Below are 20,254 nucleotides of genomic sequence, written 5' to 3' on the forward strand. Positions count from 1 at the left end.
TTATCAGAATGTCTGTGTGTGTGTGTGTGTATCTGAATGTCTCTCTCTGTGTGTATCTGAGCGTCTGTGTGTGTATCTGAATGTCTGTGTGTGTATCTGAGCGTCTGTGTGTGTATCTGAATGTCTGTGTGTGTATCTGAATGTCTGTGTGTGTATCTGAATGTCTGTGTGTGTGTGTATCTGAGCGTCTGTGTGTGTATCTGAGCGTCTCTTGGTGTATATCAGAATGTCTGTGTGTGTGTGTATCTGAGCATCTCTTGGTGTATATCAGAATGTCTGTGTGTGTGTGTGTGTATCTGAGCGTCTCTCTCTCTGTGTGTATCTGAATGTCTCTCTCTGTGTGTATCTGAATGTCTCTCTCTGTGTGTGTATCTGAGCGTCTCTCGCTGTGTGTATCTGAGCGTCTGTGTGTGTATCTGAGCGTCTCTCGGTGTGCGTATCAGAATGTCTGTGTGTGTGTGTATCTGAGCGTCTGTGTGTGTATCTGAGCGTCTCTTGGTGTATATCAGAATGTCTGTGTGTGTGTGTGTGTATCTGAGCGTCTCTCTCTCTGTGTGTATCTGAATGTCTCTCTCTGTGTGTATCTGAGCGTCTCTCTCTGTGTGTATCTGAGCGTCTCTCTCTGTGTGTATCTGAGCGTCTGTGTGTGTATCTGAGCGTCTCTCGGTGTGTGTATCAGAATGTCTGTGTGTGTGTGTATCTGAGCGTCTGTGTGTGTATCTGAGTGTCTCTCTCTGTGTGTATCTGTCTCTGTGTATCTGAGTGTCTCTGTGTGTATCTGAGCATCTCTCTCTGTGTGTATCTGAGTGTCTGTGTGTGTGTGTATCTGAGCGTCTCTCTCTCTGTGTATAGTGAGTTTTATTTGTTTCAGAGGGCTTCATACCCATTAAAAATAACCAGAATATACAAAATTTGACTTGGTCTTTAAAAAATGTTCTGTGGGGGGGGGGGCACCCCCAGACCCCCCACAATCAAGACTACACCCCCACCACCCTTTTATGTACCTTTATGTTCAGGTTTTGCGTTCTTTTTATGCTTTCTCTGTCTGTCGTTAGAGGCTGTTAAGAATAGATTTGTATACTGTATATTGTGTTTGTTGTATTTATTGTGGAAAAAAGAGTGTGTGGCCGCACTACTCCACATTTTAGGGAATTGCTGGCATTGATTTTTGCCAGGAAAAAATTTCAGTCAGATGAAAATTTATTGCTTTAACCCATGGGTTAGAGCTTCACCAAATGCACTGAAATCCCCCTTCATCTCAGATTTCAGGCTTCATATCTCCTCTGTGATGTTCTTCAGACACAAGCTAATGTCCATGCTAGCATGTTCGATGTTTTCCTCTAGCTTGGAAGCTAACTCACGTTGGTCTCACCCTCAAGTTTTTAGACAGATTATTTTGACCTTGTAGAACCTTTTGTTTCCTCTTCCCATTCATGGCAACTAATTTATTGTAGTTAATAATTGCACAATTTTAAAAAACTAAATTCTACACAAATGTGTAAAATGAAGTGTTCGGTTCAATAAATGAAGTGTTCGGTTCAATAAATGAAGTGTTCGGTTCAATACATGACGGGGTCGGGTCAATAAATGACGGGGTCGGGTCAATAAATGACGTGGTCGGGTCAATACATGACGGGGTCGGGTCAATACATGACGGGGTAGGGTCAATAAATGAAGTGGTCGGGTCAATAAATGACGGGGTCGGGTCAATAAATGACGTGGTACGGTCAATAAATGACGGGGTCGGGTCAATACATGACGGGGTCGGGTCAATAAATGACGGGGTCGGGTCAATACATGACGGGGTCGGGTCAATACATGACGGGGTAGGGTCAATAAATGAAGTGGTCGGGTCAATAAATGACGGGGTCGGTCAATAAATGACGGGGTCGGGTCAATAAATGACGGGGTCGGGTCAATACATGACGGGGTCGGGTCAATAAATGACGGGGTCGGGTCAATAAATGACGGGGTCGGGTCAATAAATGACGGGGTCGGGTCAATAAATGACGGGGTCGGGTCAATAAATGACGGGGTCGGGTCAATAAATGACGGGGTCGGGTCAATACATGACGGGGTCGGGTCAATAAATGAAGTGGTCGGGTCAATACATGACGGGGTCGGGTCAATAAATGACGGGGTCGGGTCAATACATGACGGGGTAGGGTCAATAAATGAAGTGGTCGGGTCAATAAATGACGTGGTACGGTCAATAAATGACGGGGTCGGGTCAATACATGACGGGGTCGGGTCAATACATGACGGGGTAGGGTCAATAAATGAAGTGGTCGGGTCAATAAATGACGGGCTCGGGTCAATAAATGACGGGGTACGGTCAATAAATGACGGGGTCGGGTCAATACATGACGGGGTCGGGTCAATACATGACGGGGTAGGGTCAATAAATGACGGGGTCGGGTCAATAAATGACGGGGTCGGGTCAATAAATGACGGGGTCGGGTCAATACATGATGAGCCCAGTAATGTATTGGCAGAGCGATTAAGAGACATGAATATTGATGTTGGCCTAATTTTATGGATTATTGACTTTTTAACAGATTGCAGAGAGTCAGAGTTAATGAAACTCTCTCCGATGCTGTTGTATCATCCACTGGAGTCCCTCAGGGCTGCATTTTATCCCCTTTGTTTGTTCTTTATACTAATCTCTGTCAAAGCCAACATGATAATATGCAGATGATTCAGTTATCCTGTCCCTTCTGCACGGTGATGACTCCACAGACCATACTTTGGTCTTGCTGGACTTTTTAGAGTGGTGCCATTCATCCTCTCTATATATAAATGTGGATAAAACTAAAGAAATGCACATTGATTTCAGGAAAACACCACCTGTTCTGAATCAAATGTCCATTGATGGGAAGCCCATAGATGTTGAGAATTATAAGTATCTGGGCACCCAAATTGACAATAAATTATCTCTTGAATTGCAGGTTAATGCAGTGTGCAGTAAGGCGCATCAAAGAATGCACTTTCTGCAAAAACGTAGGAACTACAACGTAGATGGTGTCTTCATGAAAATGTTCTACAGTTGCTTTGTGGAGTCTGTGTTAACCTTTTCCTTCCTGTGTTGGCTCAACTTATTGAACCTTAAGAATCGCAACCGTCTTTGTAATATCGTCAAGGAATGTGGTAAAATTATGGGAACTCAGTGCACGGACATCATGGACCTTTTTAAAATAAGGGTTGTGTCAAAGCCAGGAAAATTATGGCGGATTGGGCACACCCTCTGCACCCACAATTTAAGTTTCTGCCCTCGGGCAGACGCCTGGTAATGCCCAGATGCAGAACCAACAGACTAAAAAACTATTTTATTCCCACAGCCATTGCTCTCCCTAATAACACCTAAGGACTCACTGTTGCACTTAAGTCTACACTGACTCGCATCTTATTTCTTGGTTTTTGTTTTGTATATTTATTCTGCTGTGTTTTTATGAATGCAATTTTTACTGCTGACTGCACCTGAATTGCCCCCATGGGGACCAAATAAACGATCAAAACAAAACAAATGACGTGGTCGGGTCAACACATGACGTGGTCGGGTCAACACATGACGTGGTCGGGTCAACAAATGACGTGGTCGGGTCAGTAAATGACGTGGTCGGGTCAGTAAATGACGTGGTCGGGTCAGTAAATGACGTGGTCGGGTCAACACTTTACGTGGTCGGGTCAGTAAATGACGTGGTCGGGTCAACACATGACGTGGTCGGGTCAGTAAATGACGTGGTCGGGTGACGTGGTCGGGTCAACACTTTACGTGGTCGGGTCAACAAATGACGTGGTCGGGTCAGTAAATGACGTGGTCGGGTCAGTAAATGACGTGGTCGGGTCAGTAAATGACGTGGTCGGGTCAGTAAATGACGTGGTCGGGTCAACACTTTACGTGGTCGGGTCAGTAAATGACGTGGTCGGGTCAACACATGACGTGGTCGGGTCAGTAAATGACGTGGTCGGGTGACGTGGTCGGGTCAACACTTTACGTGGTCGGGTCAACAAATGACGTGGTCGGGTCAGTAAATGACGTGGTCGGGTCAGTAAATGACGTGGTCGGGTCAACACATGACGTGGTCGGGTCAACACATGACGTGGTCGGGTCAGTAAATGACGTGGTCGGGTCAACACTTTACGTGGTCGGGTCAACAAATGACGTGGTCGGGTCAGTAAATGACGTGGTCGGGTCAGTAAATGACGTGGTCGGGTCAACACATGACGTGGTCGGGTCAACACATGACGTGGTCGGGTCAGTAAATGACGTGGTCGGGTCAGTAAATGACGTGGTCGGGTCAACACATGACGTGGTCGGGTCAGTAAATGACGTGGTCGGGTCAACACTTTACGTGGTCGGGTCAACAAATGACGTGGTCGGGTCAGTAAATGACGTGGTCGGGTCAACAAATGACGTGGTCGGGTAAAGACAGTGCTGCGCTCAGACCCTCTCACTTGGAACATAGACCAGTACCTTTCCCACGGCTAACAGGATGTTTTTTTAAGATGGTTCAGTGGTTAATCCCTTGACCTGGTTTGACGCAGACCTGGTTTCACCGCGTGTAGACGGGGGTTGCTTTCATATCGAATTCTTTCTGTTTCTAGGCCAAAAGCCTCGTTTGTGCCCCGGTGGAGAAGTGCCACAGCCAGCTGCTGCACGACGACGGAAGAGGAATCCTGAGCCTCATCCTGTCCCTCATTGGACTAAACGTAAGTGCTTGTGGTCTTCTTTTCAGTGCAGTGGTGTGTGTACATGCAAAAACCTCATAGCCTTGAAAACGTACCCTGAATAATTGGAGAAACCACTGTGCTGTGCACATTCAGTCGGATTTTCTGAAAATCCCAAATATATGAGGTCTATTAGAAAAGTATCCGACCTTATTATTTTTTCAAAAACCATATGGATTTGAATCACATGTGATTACATCAGACATGCTTGAACCCTCGTGGGCATGCGAGAGTTTTTTCACGCCTGTCGGTTAAGTCATTCGCCTGTGGGCAGTCTTTGAGTGAGGAGTCGTCCACCCGCTCGTCGAATTTTCATTGTTTAGGAATGGCTCAGAGACTGTTGCTTTGTTTGATAAAAATTTTTTCAAAACTGTAAGGCACAACTGAGTGGACACCATTCAATAAATTCAGCTGGTTTTCGGTAAAAATTTTAACGGCTGATGAGAGATTTTGGTCTGGTAGTGTCGCTTTAAGGACGGTCCACGGCGCCTGACGGCGATCTGCGCTTCGAGGCGGCAGCGTCTCGCCGTTTCAAGTTGAAAACTTCCACATTTCAGGCTCTGTTGATGCAGTAAGTCGTCAGAGAACAGAGAACTTTCAGAAGAAGTCGGCATGAGGAGTTTATTCGGACATTCCATTGTTAACGGTCATTTTGTAATGAAAGAACGTGCGGGCAGAGTCGCATGTCGGGCTGGACCCGACCGCGGGGGGTCGCGGCAGGAAAAACACCTCCGTTGGAAATCTTAACGGGCAAGTTGGAACATGCCCAAGCTGTTAAACAATTTCTCAGTTACTCACTTGTTGAAAGCCATCAAAAGCCGCCTGAATTTTACAAATGGTTTTCAACACGGAGGTGTTTTTCTGGTCGCGGCGCACACAGATTTGCCGAGTCGTCACGGAAACGACTCGGCGAATTTGCGCGCACGTTCTTTCATTACAAAATGACCTTTAACAGTAGAATGTCCACATAAACTCCTCATGCCGGCCTCTTCTGAATCTTCTCTGTTCTCTCACGACGTCCTGGGTCAACAGAACCTTAAATTAGGATGATTTCAGCTCGAAACAGCCAGACAACGTCGCCTGGGAGTGCTGCGCGACGTCCCGCTCCGTGGGAAGTCCTTACACCGACAGAAACACCCCATAATCTCTCATCAGCCATTAAACGTTTCACAGAAAACCAGCTTAATTTCTCGAATAGTGTCCACTCGGATATTCCTCACAGGTCCAGAAAAAATTTTGATAAAGCAACGCGCGCCGTCTCGAGCAGCGTGTGAAACAAAGGAATTCAGCCGAGAGGGCGGGACCACATCTCACTCAAGGCCTGCCCACAGGGAAATGACGTCACCGACACACGTGAAAAAACTCACGCATGCGCACGAGGGTTAAAGCATGATTGGTGTAATCGCACGTCATTCAAATCCATATAGTTAAAAAAAATAATAAAAGGGTCGGTTTATTATCTAAGAGACCTCGTACATCTGAAAGATGTCCAACTTCAACTTATTTTCGTTTATATAGCGCCAAATCACAACAGAGTTGCCTCAAAGTGCTTCACACAGGTACGGTCTAACCTTACCAACCCCCAGAGCAACAGTGGTAAGAAAAAACTCCCTCTGAGGAAGAAACCTCAAGCAGACCAGTCTCAAAGGGGTGACCCTCTGCTTGGACCATGATACCGACACAAATTACACAATTCACGGACGAATATTCAAGAAATGCTATTGGTGCACAGGACAGGAGGATCGCTAACACGAACACAACTCCCATCTCTTGATGGAGCTGCACCTTAAACAGAGAGAAAAAACAGAATCAGGCATCAGAAAGACAACAAATACAGTATAATCTGTCAGCATTAAACAACAAGAAAAACAGGAAATACGAAGGTGATTGTCGGCCACTAGCCCTAAACTTCACTAAAAGACCCAGAATTTAGGTAAAGCTGAGGCCACTGCACGCTCTGTTTACTAATAACATGAATTAAAAGAGTAAAAAGAGTAAAACAAAACTGTACCAGTATGCTAGCCATATGAAAGGGAAAATAAGTGCGTCTTAAGTCTGGACTTGAAAATCTCCACAGAATCTGACTGTTTTATTGACGCAGGGAGATCATTCCCCAGAACAGGGACACAATAAGAGAAACCCACAGACTTCTTACTCACCTTAGGGACACAAAGTAGTCCTGCACCCTGAGAATGTAAAGCCCGGGCCAGTACGTAAGGTTTAATTAGGTCAGCTAGTTAGGGAGGTGCCAGTCCATGAATAATTTTATTGGTTAGTAGCAGAACCTTAAAATCTGATCTCACTAGGACAGGAAGCCAGTGAAGAGATGCCAAAATAGGTGTAATGTGGTCCAACTTTCTGCTTCATGTCAAAGGTCTGGCTGCAGCATTTTGAACCAATTGGAGAGCCCTAATGCTAGACTGCGGTAAACCAGAAAATAGAACATTGTAGTAGTCCAATCTAGAAGAGATAAATGCATGGATCAGGGTCTCAGCATCAGCCATAGACAGGATGGGACGAATCTTCGCTATATTTTGCAGGTGGAAGAAAGCACTCCTTGTAATATTTCTAATGTGGAGGCCAAAGGACAATGAAGGATCAAAAATTACCCCAAGGTTCCTCACTTTGTCAGTGTGATGTATGACACACGAGCTGAGGCTGCGTGTTAACTGGTCAAATTGATGCCGATGTCTCACTGGACCAAGAACCATCATTTCAGTCCAATCAGGCAATCTTCTAAGGATTTTATGTGAATGAGATTACCAGCAGTTATTGGCATGTATAACTGAGTATCATCTGCATAGCAGTGAAAGGTAATCCCAAAACACCGCAATATGTGCCCAAGGGGTGCTATATAAAGGGAGAAAAGCAGGGGGCCTAAGACAGACCCCTGTGGAACCCCAAATTTCATGTCACTAAGGTTAGAGGTAGTGTTACTGTACAAAACACAGTGAGAACGACTGCAGCCATGCAAGGGCACACCCAGTAATCCCAAAATGGTTTTCCAGCCTATCAAGTAGAATATGATGATCCACTGTATCAAATGCAGCACTGAGATCTAACAGCACCAGAACCGTAGTGGTGTCCGAATCCATTGTAAGCAGAAGATCATTCACCACTTTAGTGAGAGCCGTCTCTGTGGAATGATATTTTCTAAAAGCAGACTGCAGTGGCTCAAAGAGATTATTCTCAGTAAGATAGTCCACGAGCTGCCGTGACACCACTTTTTCCAGAATTTTAGAGCAAAATGATAGATTTGATATCAGCCAATAGTTTGTCAATACACTAGGGTCAAGATTAGGTTTCTTAAGTAATGGTTTAATCACTGCAGATTAGAAACATTTAGGAACAGATCCAGAAGTTAAAGAAAGATTAATAATTTCCAGCACAGTCGGCCCAAGAGTGGACCACAGGTCCTTAAACAGTTTTGTTGGTATAGGATCAAGTAAACAGGTTGTGCTTTTTGTTAACGTTACGAGTTTTGTCAGCATGCCTAGTGAGATACTGTCAAATTCTGTAAATCTAGGTAATACATCAGTAGTGGCGCCCACCTCAATAGCAGGGTGTAGTGGCTGGGTTAAGGCATGCTGGGATATGTTTAACCTGATGTCTTCTATTTTCTTCTCAAAGTAATCCAGGAAATCTTGTGCTGTAAAAGTAGAGCGAACTACAGGTGGTTGTCCATGAATAAGTGTTGCCACAGTGTCGAACAAGAACTTTGAGTTATGCTTGTTTTTGTTGATCAAATCAGCGTAGTAGGTCCACTTTGTAGCCAATATTGCATGTTTACGAGGTCTATTAGAAAAGAAAACGACAGTTTTATTTTTTTAAAAACTATATGGATTTGAACCACTTATGATTACATCAGCCAAGCTTGAACCCTCATGCGCATGCGTGAGTTTTTTCACGCCTGTTGGTGACGTCATTCGCCTGTGAGCAGGCCTTGTGGAAGGAGTGGTCCAGCCCCCTCATTGGATTTTCATTGTCTGAGAAGCTCCTGAGAGACTGGCACTGTGCTTGATCAAAATTTTCTGGTAACTCAGCCACACAGCCACTCAGTCCCAAATGCGCACCACCTGGAAGGAAAACCAAAAGACAGAAACAAAAGACAAACAAAAGCCAGCCAGGCACGCCAGCCACAACAATTCCACTGTTAAAGGAGATTTTTTTTAAATGAAAGACGTGCGGACGGATTGGCGCGTCGGCTCGCAGCCAGCGCGGCGCACCCGCCACAGGAAAAACACCTCCGTGTTGATAACCATTTGTAAAATCCAGGTAGCTTTTGGTGGCTTTCAGTTGAGTGAGTATCTGAGAAATTGTTTAACAGCAGGGCATGTTCCAACTTGTCCTTAAGGCTTCCAACGGAGGTATTTTTCCTGTGGCGGGCATGCCGCGCCGGCTGTGACCTGACGCGCCAATCCGTCCGCACGTCTTTCATTAAAAAAAATCTCCTTTAACAGTGGAATGTCCGGATAAACTGCTGATTCCGACCTCTTCTGAAAGTTCTCTGTTCTCTCACGACGTCCTGGGTCAACAGAGGCTTAAATTAGGAGGTTTTCAGCTTGAAACAGGATGACGATGTCGCCTCGGAGCGCTGCGCGACGTCCCACTCCGTGGGAAGTCCTTACAGCGATAGAAACAATCCAAAATCTCTCATCAGCCATTAAAATTTTCACCGAAAACCAGCTTAATTTGTCGAATGGTGTCTACTCGGATGTGCCTCACAGTTTTGGAAAAAATTTTGATCAAACACAGCGCCAGTCTCTCAGCAACTTCTCAGACAAAGGAATTCCGACGAGGGGGCTGGACCACTCCTTCCACAAGGCGTGCTCACAGGTGAATGACGTCACCGACAGGTGTGAAAAAACTCTCGCATGCCCACGAGGGTTCAAGCTTGGCTGATTTAATTGCACGTGATTCAAATCCATATGGTTTTTTTTTTAAATAATAAGGTTGGATACTTTTCTCACAGATCTCTTATAGTCTAAGATAGCATCACGCCATGCAAGGTGGAATACTTCTAATTTTAACGACGCCATTTCCGTTCTAGACCTCTTGCTTTATGCTTGAGGTCACGCATATAATCATTGAACCAAGGTGACTGTGATTTGGGAGAGCGCAGTTTTAACACAGGTGGTGCAATCATGTTGAGTGTAGTTTTGTAGTTGTCTGTTGCAAAAAAACAGTTTTTAGTTTTGATCAGTGGACGTGAAAGAAAACCAGGTGATACTGCTTCTGTAACTTTAAAAAAAAAATATAAGAAGAAGTGGCAGACATCTTAGATTTCCCCTGAGTTCACCACTCCCCAACTTGGACACGCCCTTGAGTTCACCACGCCCCGACTTGGACACGCCCTCGAGTTCACCACGCCCCGACTTGGACACGCCCTCGAGTTCACCACGCCCCGACTTGGACACGCCCTCGAGTTCACCACGCCCCGACTTGGACACGCCCTCGAGTTTACCACGCCTTGACTTGGACACGCCCTGGAGTTCACCACGCCCCGACTTGGACACGCCCTCGTGTTCACCACGCCCCGACTTGGACACGCCCTGGTGTTCACCACGCCCTGACTTGGACACGCCCTCGTGTTCACCACGCCCTGACTTGGACACGCCCTCGAGTTCACCACGCCCCGACTTGGACACGCCCTCGAGTTCACCATGAGTTCTGGGGGCGTGGTGCTGGTAATGGCTATGTGTATGAGAGCTGAGTTGGCGTTTAGTGTGTTTATTTTCCTCATCATTTTATTTGACCCGTGGAGCAAAATGACTTGTTACTCTACTGCAGTGGTGTGTAAAGTATTCCAGAAAGGGCCAAGAGGGGGCAGGCTGGGTTTGGAGCCACCACAGAGCCCTATTTAAGAACTCGAGTCTGCAGTCGCACTGAGACGTGTCCCGGCGAGGGGGCGTGGTCGGCATTTGGAACAGGACAACTCAGTGGGCAGTGATGCTCAAAGAATCTCGTCAAAGAAGTGGAAAATGCTGGAAAGCTGCACATGTTGGTTAAGCACAAACAGAGGAAGAAGGGAGACAACATTTCCTTCCATGAGTAAGCAGTTTTGGTTATTCTTGTTACTTTTTCCATGACTTTTGGGCAAAGTGTCATGCCTGTGTGCCAACTCTCAGGATTTAGAAACCACCAGAGTTTTATTCAAAGTTGAATTTATTCAGTACTACACAAAAATGGTAAATGGACTGCATTTATATAGCACTTTTTCATCTGCATCAGACGCTCAAAGTGCTTTACAATAATGCCTCACATTCACCCCGATGTCAGGGTGCTGCCATACACCGTGACATTAAATTAAATCCATTAATTAAAGATGGATTTAATTAATGTGGAGCATGTGGATTTAATTAATGCAGTCTGTGTGCCCGTCTGGATTGTGTGATATTTTGCCTTCATGTCTCCAGAATGTGGAAGCTGGACCATATGACACATTTACATTCAGAACTATTGGCTGATGAAACCATTTGCTCATAGAATCAGAAATGATTTACAGCTGCAGGTGTGTCATCCACGTCGTCCTCAGTTCCCAAACGCTTATTGAGTGTTGTTAGAAGGAAAGGTGATGTAACACAGTGGTAAACATACCACTGTCCCAGCTTTTTGAAATGTGTTGCAGGCATCCATTTCAAAATGAACAAATATTTGCACAAAAGCAATAAAGTTTATCAGTTTGAACATTAAATATCTTGTCTTTGTGGTGGATTCAGTTGAATATAGGTTGAAGAGGATTTGAAAATCATTGTATTCTGTTTTTATTTACATTTCACACAACATCCCAACTTCATTGGAATTGGGGTTGTACAAAACACACTGTATTCCATTACTAGATTGTATAAAACAGGATTTCACATGCTGGACTACATTACCAACATCATTAGGGGGCAGAATTAATGTAATTAAAATGAATGTCTTAGCCAAATTTCTGTATTTATTTCGGTCTGTATCCATATTTTTAACAAAAACATTTTTCTAAAATGTAGATAAGTTACTCATCCTATATATGAACAGTAAATGCGCCCTCATATCTAGAAATATTCTGCAACGGCACAGAGAACATGGAGGATTTTCTCTTCCAAACGTCCAGCTTTACTATTAGGCATCTAACATCCGTGTAATGTTGTATTGGCTTTATCCTCCCATAATAGTGGTAAATGGCTGAAAGTCGAAGAGATGTCATGTCGATCTACCTCTCTGTGTTCAAGGTTATCTCTTCTTCAACCATTATGTTTGTATTCAACAAACCCAGTGGGAAAACATTCACTCAGTTCAGAAGAGCTTTTGGTTTAAACAATCTGTCCATTCATGCACCCATAGTACAAAATCATTTGTATGTTGTCTCCATTAGTGATGACTCTTCTCCAGTTTGGGCTACACATGGCCTGAGGTCATTGAAAGATATCTTGTATATTGAAGGACTATTTGCCTCATTCCAACAAGTGAAAACAAAATTTCAAATTCCTGACTCTCATCTCTTAAGATATCTTCAACTCCACAGCTTTGTGTCATCCTCACTCAACTGCTTCCCCTCACGGCTGACTCACTCCTTCAAACCATCTTGGACACAAATATATCTGCAAAGGGCATCAGTGGTAACCTTTACGGTGTTATTAACACTCATGATGTGGAACCACTGGCCCGTACCAAAGCAAAGTGGGAGGAGGAACTTGGGACTGTAATCACTGAAGATGTATGTCACTCTGCCATTAATAATGCTTATTCATCTTCAGTCTGTTTAAAACAGGGTCATCCGATTCAAGCTTGTTAACAGACTCCACTGGTCAAACATGAAACTGGCTAAATTCAAACCTGAATTGGATCCCAACTGTGACCGTTGTGGAATAGAACCAGCAACACTGTCTCATGTTTTGGTCATGTTAAAAAAAAAATCAATGGGAAAAATGTAAGACTATAAAGAATAATTAAGATTAGAAAACAAAACATTGAAAATTCTCCAGATATATAAATGATGTGAATTTTAGAAATCAGAATCACCGTTGGTTCAAATCAGACATCAGTGTTGCTGTAAAAGGAAAAGTGATCCAAATCAAAAATCTGATGTTTTTCAGTCAAACCTTTAAAGTTTAAAAGTCACAGATATCAGGTTACACAGATAAATGGTTACATTTAATCATAAACCTGTGGAAGTTTGATTTACTGTGAATAAAATTAGTAATTACCTGGGCTTGCAGTTAGGCTTTTGGCCAGCAAGGGGAGTCCAAGAATAGTGACTGAGTCCATTTACAGGTGAATCTCGTTAAAGTAGACCTGCTTTGAAATAAATGTGGTCTCAGAAAGAAATAGCTGATATGTATTTATAAGACCCTTCTGAATGCAGTAAAGTAAATCTGTAAGCCCAAATTTGTAATTCAGCAGAGAAATCTTTGTTTAAAAATTTGCAGCTAAAATTTGGCCCTCCGTGAAAACTGTTTGTACATCCGGGACATTGCCGTGACGTGAGGGAGAAGACGGAGTGCTAGTGCCTTCAGTGCGATCCCACGCATTGAGTGAATGCAATACAAGCTATTTCTCAATTGAAATTGATTTTATCTGTTAGTAATGTTACTGTTATACACGTCCTGGTTTCAACATCCAAAAGTAAGCTGCAGTGAATGTGAGATACAGCTCTGATACATGATACATGCTCAGATCAGCGGCGACATCGACAGCGGGCGACGTTCTTCCCCGACCCTCGCTCTCACTGCCTCTGATGCACTTAGCAAGTCTGAGGGCTCGTAAACACCGCAGCGGGCCACTCACACCGCCCCCGTGTCTGCTGTGCAGCCGGCACCACCTCCCTGTCTACTGAATGGAGGTGTGGCCAACTTGGCAACAAGTCCAGAAACTACACTTGCTGTTTTGATGTGGAGCGCTCCGGCAGCCCTCTTGCGGAAAAATACACAGCGCCGCACGGTCTCAGTAATCGCAGCCGCAGAGCTCCGTGGCCACTTAGAGAGCTTTATATCTTTTTAATGACTTGGTTTCTTTGTGGGTCCCACATCCGTACCCTGCAACGGTAACACCGGAGGCTAAAGACAGTAGATTTTAAATGCGACACCACTCAATCAAATGGGCGTATGAAAAAGTCCCCAAAAATAAAAGAAATGTGTACTCACCAAGCGTACCGCAACACAATATGAAGTTTTAAAAAAAGTCGATCCTTCCATATAAGACAATGAAAAGGTGCTTTTGTAAGAGATGCAAACTGACGTGAATTCACAAATTATAGTTGGCGCGTGCAATGCATGCTGGGATAGGGTCTTCTCTCTGACGTCTTGGCAGCATCCCGGATGTGATGACAGTTTTGCGGAGGGCTAACTTTTAGCTGTAAATTTCTCATTTTTAAACTAAGATTTCTCTGTTGAAGGACAGATCTGGGTTTGCAGATTTACTTTACTACATTCAGAAGGATCTTATGTGGAAATATAAGTCATTTTTTGGTCCAAAGATCTGACTGCATTTATTTCAATGCAGGTCTACTTTAATTTGTGCAAGTTGGGGTCCACGAAATGGAACCACGAGTTATCTGAAACCGTGAGTTAATGAGGTTGACCGGTTTGGGGTCCACAAATTGACCGTGAGTAAAGCCATAACGTGAGTTATGCATGCGTGAGTTACAGGGTTCACCGGTGTAAAGTTGGGAGTGCGCTTTTTCATCTGTCAGAAGCTCAAAGCACTTTACAGTGATGCCTCACATTCACCCTCTCTCGCTCTCTCTCACATTCACACACACACACACACACCGATGTCAGGGTGCTCCCATACATGGCGCCCACTACACGCCCCGGAGCATCATGGGGATTAAGGACCTTGCCCTTAGTCATTGTCTGGTCTTGCTGGGGTTTGAGCTGAGGATTCTCTGGTCTCAAGCCCCCATGTTTAACCACTAGACCATCACCTCCCTAAGTTCCTCTTCAAAGACATAAACACAGACTGTTTCAGATGTCACACAAGAGGAAAGTGAGTTTAACCAGGCCTGAGAGTGAACACCGTCCTCCAGGTCCTGCGGTAGCTCCACCTGCTGGGGAAACTGCACCTGAATCAAGCACAGCATTTGGGCCAGAGAAGAACGACACAGACACAGCTCCAGGTTGCCAGAAGACACACAGAGACTTGAGCCTCGATTTGATCTGGTTTCTTCACCACGTAACTATAAAGCAGTAAACTTCAGCGGTCTCAGGTGAAGCCCACCAGGAAGAAAAAGAAGTTGCAGTACCTTGACTGACCACTTGAGGCTGGCTTCTAAAGTCAGCAGGTTCCCATTCAAATCAGTGTTAAAATGACCAATTTTAGAGCAGCCTGGGTCAAAAAAAAAAAACAGTTTGGTCTCTATAGATAGTTTCCCCCATGGCAACTGGACAAGAGTGAATTTCTTTCTAATTTCTTAGTTTAAGATGTTTTAAGAAATGTTTTAAGAGTTGTGTAAAAATAGGGGCATGGTCACATTGAGTGACAGCCCCCGGCAGTGTCCACACTTCGGCTAGCTGTTGTTGTGTCTGTTTGTTTATAGTAATTTATTACAAACACCTGAAATAATCTTTCTTGTTGTGGTGAAACATCCTAATGGATCATCTAAGACGTCTCTGCTGTAATATTCACACTTAGTCCAACTCGTGTGCTATTTAATTTTGTATGCTAACGACAGTAGCAGTTATTGGTAGCTTCATCCATTAGGTCCACTTAATGCACGATTACTGAGGAAATAAGTGACTCATAAATTTTAATGTCCACAACAAAGTAAACTGTTATGAAAAACCACAGCACAATCCCCAAAAATATGATTTAATACAACCCCTGGCAAAAATGATGGAATCACCGGCCTTGGAGGATGTTCATTCAGTTGTTTAATTTTGTAGAAATAATCAGATCACAGACATGACACAAAACTAAAGTCATTTCAAATGGCAATTTTCTGGCTTTAAGAAACACTATAAGAAATCAGGAAAAATAATTGTGGCAGTCAGTAACGGTTACTTTTTTAGACCAAGCAGAGGGAAAAAAAATATGGACTCACGCAATTCTGAGGAAAAAATGATGGAATCATGAAAAACAAAAGAACGCTCCAACACATCACTAGTATTTTGTTGCGCCACCTCTGGCTTTTATAACAGCTTGCAGTCTCTGAGGCATGGACTTAATGAGTGACAAACAGTACTCTTCATCAATCTGGCTCCAACTTTCTCTGATTGCTGTTGCTAGATCAGCTTTGCAGGTTGGAGCCTTGTCATGGACCATTTTCTTCAACTTCCACCAAAGATTTTCAATTGGATTAAGATCCGGACTATTTGCAGGCCATGACATTGACCCTATGTGTCTTTTTGCAAGGAATGTTTTCACAGTTTTTGCTCTATGGCAAGATGCATTATCATCTTGAAAAATGATTTCATCATCCCCAAACATCCTTTCAATTGATGGGATAAGAAAAGTGTCCAAAATATCAACATAAACTTGTGCATTTATTGATGATGTAATGACAGCCATCTCCCCAGTGCCTTTACCTGACATGCAGCCCCATATCATCAATGACTGTGGAAATTTACATGTTCTCTTCAGGCAGTCATCTTTATAAATCTCATTGGAACGGCACCAAACAAAAGTTCCAGCATCATCACCTTGCCCAATGCACATTCAAGATTCATCACTGAATATGACTTTCATCCAGTCATCCACAGTCAACGATTGCTTTTCCTTAGCCCATTGTAACCTTGTTTTTTTCTGTTTAGGTGTTAATGATGGCTTTCGTTTAGCTTTTCTGTATGTAAATCCCATTTCCTTTAGGCGGTTTCTTACAGTTCGGTCACAGACGTTGACTCCAGTTTCCTCCCTTTCGTTCCTCATTTGTTTTGTTGTGCATTTTCGATTTTTGAGACATATTGCTTTAAGTTTTCTGTCTTGACGCTTTGATGTCTTCCTTGGTCTACCAGTATGTTTGCCTTTAACAACCTTCCCATGTTGTTTGTATTTGGTCCAGAGTTTAGACACAGCTGACTGAACAACCAACATCTTTTGCAACATTGCATGATGATTTACCCTCTTTTAAGAGTTTGATAATCCTCTCCTTTGTTTCAATTGACATCTCTCATGTTGGAGCCATGATTCATGTCAGTCCACTTGGTGCAACAGCTCTCCAAGGTGTGATCACTCCTTTTTAGATGCAGACTAACGAGCAGATCTGATTTGATGCAGGTGTTAGTTTTGGGGATGAAAATTTACAGGGTGATTCCATATTTTTTTCCTCAGAATTGAGTGATTCCATATTTTTTCCTCTGCTTGGTCTAAAAAAGCAACCGTTACTGACTGCCACAATTATTTATCCTGATTTCTTAGTGTTTCTTAAAGCCAGAAAGTTGCCATTTGAAATTACTTTAGTTTTCTATCATGTCTGTGATCTGCTTTTTTTCTACAAAATTAAACAACTGAATGAACATCCTCCGAGGCCGGTGAGTCCATAATTATTGCCAGGGGTTGTAAACACTCAAACCGAGGTTAGCCTATTAGCTTAGCTGTTCCAGGTCTGGATAGAAAACCTATGGGTGACATCACTTGGATTTTGTCCAGGATGGAGACAAATGGAGATATCTGGATTTGATTTGAAGCCTACTGAGGAATGAAGACAGTGTGGCTGAACAGATACTTCTGATCCTGGCGACTGAACCCTATGACCTCAGGGGGTCGACTTGCTGTGTGTTCCTGAAGTAGCAAGTTTCTGTGTGCCACGTGGCTGTTTGTGTGTGTGTTTTCCCACCTAGTGGGCAAAGTGTGAACGCTGATGTTTGTGCTCGTTGTCCAGATGACCTCGTCTTTGGAAGAGATCCGGGAGGTTTTGCGTGGAACTCTGCTGTCTGTTCAAGAGAAGCAGCTGTGTGTGGACAAGAGCATGTGGCAGAGTGTGGAGGAGAGTGTGGAGTTGCTCAGAGAGAAGGGCCTAATCACTGCCGCCGCACAAAGTTTGCAAGTCACCAAGCTGGGAAGAGCCACCTACAAAGGCAAGTCAGCCCCAGGCCTCAGCCAAGCACCATGCTCACTTCACCTGACACTAACAGGACATCAGTGCCTAAGCCTGTTCACAGACACCAAGCCCAGCATAGCAAGTGTTTTTCCTTTTCCTTCTTGCACCACAGGATTGTACTGACTGCGCTTTTATTCCTGTCACCTATATCGAGTCATGAGGTCAAACATAACAAGTGTTTGATGATGCTGACAACTTTAAAGGAGAACAAAGGTTCAAGTTTTTAGGGTTGTGAGACTTGGACTCTAACCAGTGACCTAAGGTGAGGACTGGATGTCTTCGGTACCAGGTCTCTTTGGAGGATGCTTGGGTCCTGCTGGAATAACTTTGTGTCAAATGAATGGTTACTTAGTGAGACTCAGAGGAGGAGGAGGATCATTGACACTCTGAGGGAATCAGCCGACTTCTTGAATCTTGGAAATGTGGTCGTTATCCCAACTTGTAAGTAACAGACTTTTCCTGAAATCACATCCTGCAGTGACACCCAGACCCCAGGTCAGGCTGCTACACTACTTCACCAGTTTAATGGAGTCTAACAGCGATAGGTCTTGCCCCTGAAGCACTGCCTCGCTTGTATTAAATTATTCACACTGCAGACTTTAATATGATTGCTAGGAATCAGTCAGGATGTTTAGAATGAGAGCAGTCAGGCTGAATCAGTCAGGACGTTTGTCAAGAAAGCGGTCGGGGGAATCAATCAGAACGGTTATCATGAGAGCAGTTAGGCATAATCAGGACATTTAGAATGAGAACAGTCAGGCAGAATCAGGACGCTCATCATGAGAGCAGTCAGGCGGAATCAGTCAGGCTGTTCTTCATGAGAGCGGTCAGGCTGAATCAGTCAGGAAGTTTATCATGACAGTGGTCAGGCAGAATCAGTCAGGATGTTCATCATGAGAGCGGTCAGGCTGAATCAGTCAGGATGTTTATCATGAGAGTGGTCAGGAAAAAATCAGGACTTTCATCATGAGAGCAGTCAGGTGGAATCGGTCAGGATGTTCATCATGAGAGCAGTCAGGTGGAATCGGTCAGGATGTTCATCATGAGAGCGGTCAGGCGGAATCGGTCAGGATGTTCATCATGAGAGCGGTCAGGCGGAATCGGTCAGGATGTTCATCATGACAGCGGTCAGGCGGAATCAGTCAGGATGTGTTTCATGACAGCGGTCAGGCGGAATTAGTCATGATGTTTATCATAACAGCAGTCAGGCGGAATCAGGATTTTATCATGAGAGCGGTCAGGTGGACTGAGTCAGGACGTTCATCAAGAGAGCGGTCATGCAGAATCAATCAGGACATTCATCATGAGAGTGGTTATGCGGAATCAGTCAGGACGTTCATCATGAGAGTGCTTAGGCGGAATCAGTCAAGACGTTTATCATGAAAGCGGTCAGGCGGAATCAGTCAGGACGTTTATCATGAAAGCGGTCAGGCAGAATCAGTCAGGATGTTTTTCATGACAGCGGTCAGGCGGAATCAGGATTTTATCATGATAGCGGTCCGGCAGAATCAAGATTTTATCATGAGAGCGGTTAGGTGGACTCAGTCAAGATGTTCGTCGTGAGAGCGGTCACGCGGAATCAGTCAGGATGTTCATCATGAGAGCAGTCAGCCGGAATCAGCCAGGACGGTCATCATGAGAGTGGTCATGCGGAATCAGTCAGGAAGAGTTACGGCCGAGCTGTGGAGAACCAAATTTGACCCAACAAATACAGGAAACTGAGAGGGCGTAAAAGGAGCAACAGTTTATTGAAATAATGAGCACAGGAATAAATGGAATTATGAAATGGAAGGAGGTCACTGGAATCAGAAGGCACGGGCTGGAACAGGTCTGGAAACTGGAACCAGGTGGCTGCCCATGGAGCTGACTGGCAGTTGAAATAGTCTGGGAATGAAGACGGAGAGTTTACTAGATCTAAGACTGGAGAACATACATAGAAATATTCTGGCAGATTCAAGAGCCAGGTACCGCTAATAGACCGGCAGCCCAGAGCATTTTGGTCAAACGAACGAGGTACCAATATCTGAGGTCAGGATCTTGTACTTTGTGTTATATGACATGCAGAAATGAATGTCTGCCGGGGGACCCCCTGCTGCATCTGACCCCTGGGACCCTAAATAGGGGATCAAAAAAATGCGCTGGATCAAATGAAGGAGGTACCACAAAATACCAATGTAGTCTGAACCGGCATAGTACACAGTCATTGAAACAGCCCTTGCCAGACATTTTGTCCTCTGCAAGGGGTGTGCCAGACACCCCTAAAAGGGTCCCAAAATTTGGGCTTGGTTAAACATTCAAGGTACCACATGAAACCAAGTTTGTATAAAACTTCATTATGTATTAAATGTATAATGAGTAACGCTAGACAAAATTTCTGCTGCATTGGCCCTGCCAGACACCCCCAAAAATGAACCCTTTTTCTGGCAATGGTAACATTTGGCTAGATTAAGTACCACAAAAAAGCTGCACCAAATGGATATGTGTGTTATACAATATTTAAATTTACCT

The 20,254-nt window shown here is 44.2% G+C and overlaps 1 protein-coding gene across 1 annotated transcript in view; it reads left to right on the forward strand.

Moving 5' to 3' along the window:
* Positions 1 to 20,254, forward strand: part of helq (helicase, POLQ like) — a 167,878-nt gene that overhangs the window by 93,330 nt on the left and 54,294 nt on the right. Inside the window, exons 12-13 of the mRNA XM_034191848.1 lie at positions 4,606 to 4,710; positions 17,528 to 17,723. Of these exons, the coding sequence (XP_034047739.1) occupies positions 4,606 to 4,710; positions 17,528 to 17,723 (301 nt within the window). The remainder of the gene's footprint in view (positions 1 to 4,605; positions 4,711 to 17,527; positions 17,724 to 20,254) is intronic.

This window comes from Thalassophryne amazonica, chromosome 17 (genome assembly GCF_902500255.1).
Source record: "Thalassophryne amazonica chromosome 17, fThaAma1.1, whole genome shotgun sequence".
Lineage (NCBI taxonomy): Eukaryota > Metazoa > Chordata > Actinopteri > Batrachoidiformes > Batrachoididae > Thalassophryne > Thalassophryne amazonica.